The sequence below is a fragment of the Dryas octopetala genome, chromosome 2 (assembly GCF_963921425.1).
Source record: "Dryas octopetala chromosome 2, drDryOcto1.1, whole genome shotgun sequence".
Lineage (NCBI taxonomy): Eukaryota > Viridiplantae > Streptophyta > Magnoliopsida > Rosales > Rosaceae > Dryas > Dryas octopetala.
In genome coordinates this window covers 22,194,831-22,200,991 of record NC_141367.1, presented here as the reverse complement: position 1 = coordinate 22,200,991, position 6,161 = coordinate 22,194,831, and the positions used below count along the sequence as shown (strand labels likewise).

Here is a 6,161-nt window from a genome sequence, read left to right as displayed (position 1 = left end):
AATACAATATGAAATGCATCAAGGGTATAAATATTTAAAACGTCTCGAAATACGAATTGAAATTCTAAATGAACGACTTGGGATGCCTTAAAGAACGACTTGAGAAACTCTAGAGTATAACTTTGGAAGTGTCAAAACATGACTTAAGATGTCACTAGGTATAATTTGAAATGCATGAAGGGTATAAACATTTAAAATGCCTCAAACTACGAGCTAAAATTCTCAAGGAACGACTTAATATGCCCTAAGGAACGACTTGAGATGCCCTAAGGCACGACTTGAGAAACTTTAGGGTATGACTTTGGAAGTGTCAAGACATGACTTTGGATGTCACTTAGTACAATTTGAAATGCATCAAGAGTATAAACTATTAAAAAGTCTCGAGCTATGAACTTAAATTTTCAAAGAACAACTTAGGATGCCCTAAGGAACGACTTGAGATTCCTAAAGAACGACTTGAGATTCCTAAGGTACGACTTGAGAAACTCTACGGTATGACTTTAGAAGCGTCAAAACATGACTTGAGATGTCACTAAGTACAATATTAAATGCATTAAGGGTATAAATATTTAAAATATCTCGAATTACGAACTGGAATTCTAAATGAACTACTTAGGATGCCCTAAGGAACGACTTAAGCTATAATTAAATTGTTTACACCCTTGATGCATTTCATATTGTACCAAGTGACATCACAAGTCATGTTTTGACGCTTCCAAACTTATACCCTGGAATTTCTCAAGTTGTGCCTTAGGGAATCTCAAGCTGTTCCTTAGGGCATCTCAAGTCGTTTTTTAAGAATTTCAGTTCGTAGCTCGAGACATTTTAAATGTTTATATCATTCATGCATTTCATATTGTACCGAGTGATATCCCTAATCATGTTTTGATGATTCCCAAGTCATATTGTAGAGTTTCTCAAGTCGTATCTTAGGGAATCTCAAGTCGCTACTTAGGGCATCCAAAGTCGTTTTTTGAGAATTTCAGTTCGTAGCTTAAGACATATTAATTGTTTATACTATTGATGCATTTCAAATTGTACCAAGTGACATCTTAAGTCATGTCTTGACGCTCCCAAAGTCATACCCTAGAGTTTCTTAAGTTGTGTCTTAGGGCATCTCAAGTTGTTCCTTAGGGCATCCCAAGTCGTTCCTTCAGAATTTTAGTTCGTAGCTTGAGACATTTTAAATGTTTATACCCTTCATGCATTTCAAATTATACCTAGTAACATCTCAAGTCATGTTTAAACGCTTTCAAAGTCATACCCTAGAGTTTCTCAAGTCGTTCCTTAAGGTATCCAAAGTCGTTCATTTAAAATTTCAGTTCGTATCTCGAGGCATTTTAAATATTTATACCCTTGATGCATTTCATATTGTAACTAGTGACATCACAAGTCATGTTTTGAAACTTCTAAAATCATACCCTAGAGTTTCTCAAGTTGTGCCTTAGGGAATCTCAAGTTGTTTCTTAGGGCATCTCAAGTTGTTTCTTAGGGCATCTCAAGTTGTTTCTTAGGGCATCTCAAGTTGTTTCTTAGGGCATCTCAAGTCGTTCTTTAGGGCATCTCAAGTCGTTCTTTGATAATTTCAGTTCGTAGTTCGAGGCATTTTAAATGTTTATACCTTTCATGCATTTCATATTGTACCTAATGACATCTGCAGTTATATTTTGACACTTCCCAAGATATATCATAGAGTTTCTCAAGTCATGTTTTAGGGCATCTCAAATCGTTACTTAAAGCAACCCAAGTCGTTCCTTGAGAATTTCAGTTCGTAGCTTCAGGCATATTATTTGTTTATACCCTTGATGCATTTTAAATTGTACCAAGTGACATCTCAAGTCATGTTTTGACGCTTCCAAAGTCATACATTAGAGTTTCTTAAGTCGTGCCTTATATAGGGTATCTCAAGTCGTTCTTCAAATCAACTCTTGGGCCAGAGTTTGTTGCTTGTGGCTTGTTTTGCTTTGCAGACACAAAAATCCAGCCCTATTATTCAACCCTCTTGAGGCACAAGTTCTAAGACTCCCACCAAGTAAAGTTGAAGGTCATGGCTGCAAGTTTGAGTGGTATGGAATAAGATTTGATGATAACTAGCACCTTCAAGATTGTTCGTGTTTCCGGGCAGGCAAAGAAGTGCGTGGTGACCCAAATTCTTGTACTTGGCACAAGCTTATGGTGTCAGATATCTTCAAAACCTCCTTGTGATCTAGGCTTGCACAAGTACAAGGTTTTTGCATATGGAGACATGCATTAATTGATTGGATCCATTGGTTGGTTGTTTGTTCTTCCCTCTCATGCTGCAATTGCAACTGACCAAGGACCCCAGATACTTACTTTCAACTTCAAGGAAGAGGAGTTCATATGGACTTCTTATCCAAACTTCCCACCTAATAGTATGCAGTTTGCTTAGCTCACTTGCTTCATCTGAGAGGATCTTTGTTCATAGTTGATGCTTCAATATCCAAAATTGAGATATGGGTGATGAAAAATTATGATAAGAAAGAGTGGGCGCGAGATTATATCATAATGTCAATCTACGTGACTGTGTCCTAATTATTTTAAATGGTGGCCTCGTACTAGCTTGTTTTATAGGTGCTTGGGAGCATGACATATTTCTTAAAGATAGCAAGTGGCGCTGCAAAGATACCATATTCTTTTACAATCTAAGATGTGATCGAATGAGAAACATATACTTTAAAACTCAAATAGTTAACAAGAATTGGACATATCCTATACCCTCTCTCCACATATTCAGTTATAATGGAAGCTTAATTTCTCTTAAAGATTATGATAGTTTGAGAAAAGCAGGGGAAGGTGAGAGAAATTTCATTAATGGGGTGAAGGAAATTCGTTTACAGCGAAGTTTTGAACTTCTCTTATGATATTTGCTTAACTTGTATTCTCTCCCTCTCTCTCTCTCTCTCTGTTTTTCTTACTTTCTTGTTTTAGATTTTTGGTTCAAATTCATTGAGTCTTGTATGAAATTCCTTTATCAGATTATAGACAAAAGACAAGGTTGATAATTTGAGATGAATTTGGTCAAATCTATGCAATTAATTGTTGGGAAAGATCACTTTTAGAAACACTTTAGCTCATAATATTCTCAATCAGCACATGACAGAGCAGACTTTATGAATTAGGTGAGAACTACAACAAACAAAGCCCTCTTTCTTATCCAAAAGAAATAATATTAACAAAGAAAGAAAGAAAAACAAAATGAAGAACCAAAGTGTGAACCAACACACCAAAATGAGAAATCTAGAGAAGAGAACTCTCTTCTTTATAAACAAAGCTCTCCAAAAAGAGCATCCAAAAGTACCCTTAAAACCAACATATTAATAGCTAGCTTCATTTGTTCATGCCAGTAGCGTTCTTCACAGATTCAGCAGCTCCTTGGGCCTTGGCCTGCATCTGCTGACCAGCCTACAAGCAACATTATAACATGCAAACATTATGAGTAATAGAGCAAGCATTATGTTATGAGTACTTTTGGGGATTCGAAATTTGTATATCAAATTTAGATCTTAAATGATGTGGCACACTTTGAACCTTATTTATTTACAACAAGTAAGATACATGCACATCATTTAAGATCCAAATTGATACACAAATTTTAGACCCCTAACATTATTCTTTTGTTATATATGTTCAAAACAAATCATATATATGAACCTCTTGCACTGATTCCTTGGCAGATTGGGCAGCATTGCCAGCCTTGTCCATCAGATTGCTGGCCTTCTCCTGTGAATGGTGAAACACAAGACACCCACATCAACTCAAAATGCAAAATCAGAATCAGTGGTGTCGTGCATTTTGGAATGAACAATCCATATATGAAAAAACAAATGCTAAATAGATGAGAAGGTGACCTGAGCTTGGCCCTTGGCCTGCCCAGCTTGGAAGCTCATGTTCTGAGAGTTGTCAGCCATTTTCTTGCTTTCTTCTTGGAAATTGGAACACTTAGAATCAATTGAAGCTCAGAATTCTGAATTCAATTCACTGTGTTTTCTTTTGAGGAAAGGGAACTCTATTTATATAGGAAGTAGGAACACAAAACAGTTACAACTGAATCCCCTAGACAGAGGCTAGTATAGACATGGTCAAGATAACATTTTAAGATAACATATTGTCGTCTTCTAAAAGGAATACCAATACCATATACCAAGATAACATTTTAAGATAACATTTTAAGATAACATATTGTCCTTTGTGTGAATCTGATGAGGATAACATCACCCACCTTTGTCTCTACTCCATTTATCTGTGTGATTTTATAAATTTAAATAAATATGTTATACACTTTTAAAAAAAAGTGTCTACACTTTTAATGATTGTATAGATAATTGACATTTTTAAATTATGTTAAATTTTGCGTGAAAAGAAAAATTACAAAGATAATTGGGCCTTACCAAGTTGGACCTTTCTTTGGAGTTGGGTTAGCATGAGCTGCTTAGGCCCCCTAAGTGTATTGAGTCTAAAGTCTGTAAGATGCAGAATTGGCCTCTTAATTAAGTTCCAGGATGGTTAGTTTTAAAAGACAATTATACGTTTGTAGTTGTACAAACAATACTCTTCTCCCACAACACCCTCATCAACCTTGATGCTGAAGGGTTACAATTAACACTTATGTCAGCAGTAAAGTCCCCATGCATGATGAATAGTTAGTTCCTTAGCTGGACCTTTTCCCATATGTTTTGGATCCATCTCACTGAAACCGAACTAAAAGTCTATTGAAAATACATTTCTCACTCATTTGAAGACCAAAAAATTTAGGTTTGGGTCCAAAATTTGGGTCATTGCACTGAAGGTGCTCTAAGGAAAATAAGTAGAGGGTCATTGGGGGTAGATGGTGACTAGAGACAATGTTCTAAAAATCGTCGCACTACACAATCATGGTGAGAAATTATTGATCGTAATACTATGTGGCATGTTGATATAGTGTTACCAAGTCACTTAAATTAGGAAAAATTCTAGCTAATTAAAGGACTCTAACAAAGCCCGCCCATCGGGTTCGGGCTTTACGGGCTTGGAGGGCCGGGCCGGGCTAGGCCCAAACGGGCGGCCCAGAATGGGCCTAAAGATTGTTTACACACATATATATCTTTAATAAAAATATATAGGATTTTGACTATGTTGTGATTTGAACATGAGATCTCACATAATAAAATTCACAAATGTAGTCATAAAAAAATATAGGATTTTGGCTATGTTGTGATTTAACCAACTAAGCTGACTAGTTTATTTGTCTAGTTTGTGAATCATAACATATTTAATAGCTCTTTCGTTTGTTTACTTCAATAAATTATTAATATGCTTATTAAGTTATTATATAATACTATTATGTTAGTAATAGCGTAATACTATAAATAATAAACTTTAAAATTATATACAACATTACAACTATAATAAAACATAAATGTACATGTGTGTATACAACTTTTATAATACAACTATAATTAAAGTTATTAAACCACGATCGTTCATTAATTCGACCACCGTTACCTCATTTTTACATCTCCAATCGGATCGTTAGAATTTTTGCATGGATTATCTTTGAGTAGGGAACTAAAACATGAACGGTTCGGATCGTTCAAAACATAATTGAGATGTGAGCTTCTACATATAAATACACTTGAAAAGTATAATTCTAATAACTTTCTCATTGAAACCTTGTCGTTTCTATAATTGTGAAGACTACAACGTAATTTCAACAATCTGAGCCGTTCATTTTCTATGTTCAAGTAAAAAATCATCCTTACAAAAAATCGGCCAAATCGAAATTCATTTACCCGTTCGATTATCATTAGAAAAACCACGATCATTCTTAAGTTAGACCATCGTTACCTAACTTCTACATTTCCGATTGAGCTAATTTTTTACAGGGATGATATTTTAGTGGAGAACTAAAAAAATGAATAGTTTGGATCGTTGAAAATACAATTGCATCGTATGTTTATAATGCATATGTAATAAAAACTCTAAACCCCAAACCAAATCCCAAATAATACTTTTAAAACAATCCAAACCTCACATAATCCATTTAAATATTTAATACAAAACTTGAGATTCCTTATATATTAATTATAAAAAAATTATATAAAACCTAATTTATTGGAGTAAACAAACGAAAAACCTATTAAAGATGTTATGATTCACAAACT

At 34.6% G+C, this 6,161-nt stretch overlaps 1 protein-coding gene across 1 annotated transcript; it reads right to left on the bottom strand.

The window, feature by feature from the left end:
• Positions 1-3,074: 3,074 nt before the first annotated feature.
• Positions 3,075-4,037, bottom strand: LOC147294160 (uncharacterized). Its single transcript, XM_086230555.1, has 3 exons — positions 3,870-4,037; positions 3,673-3,741; positions 3,075-3,423 (listed from the first exon to the last, which is right to left on the bottom strand). Exons 1-3 carry the CDS (start codon positions 3,927-3,929, stop codon positions 3,349-3,351), a joined length of 204 nt encoding a protein of 67 aa, XP_086086681.1. The 5' UTR covers positions 3,930-4,037; the 3' UTR covers positions 3,075-3,348.
• Positions 4,038-6,161: the final 2,124 nt, after the last annotated feature.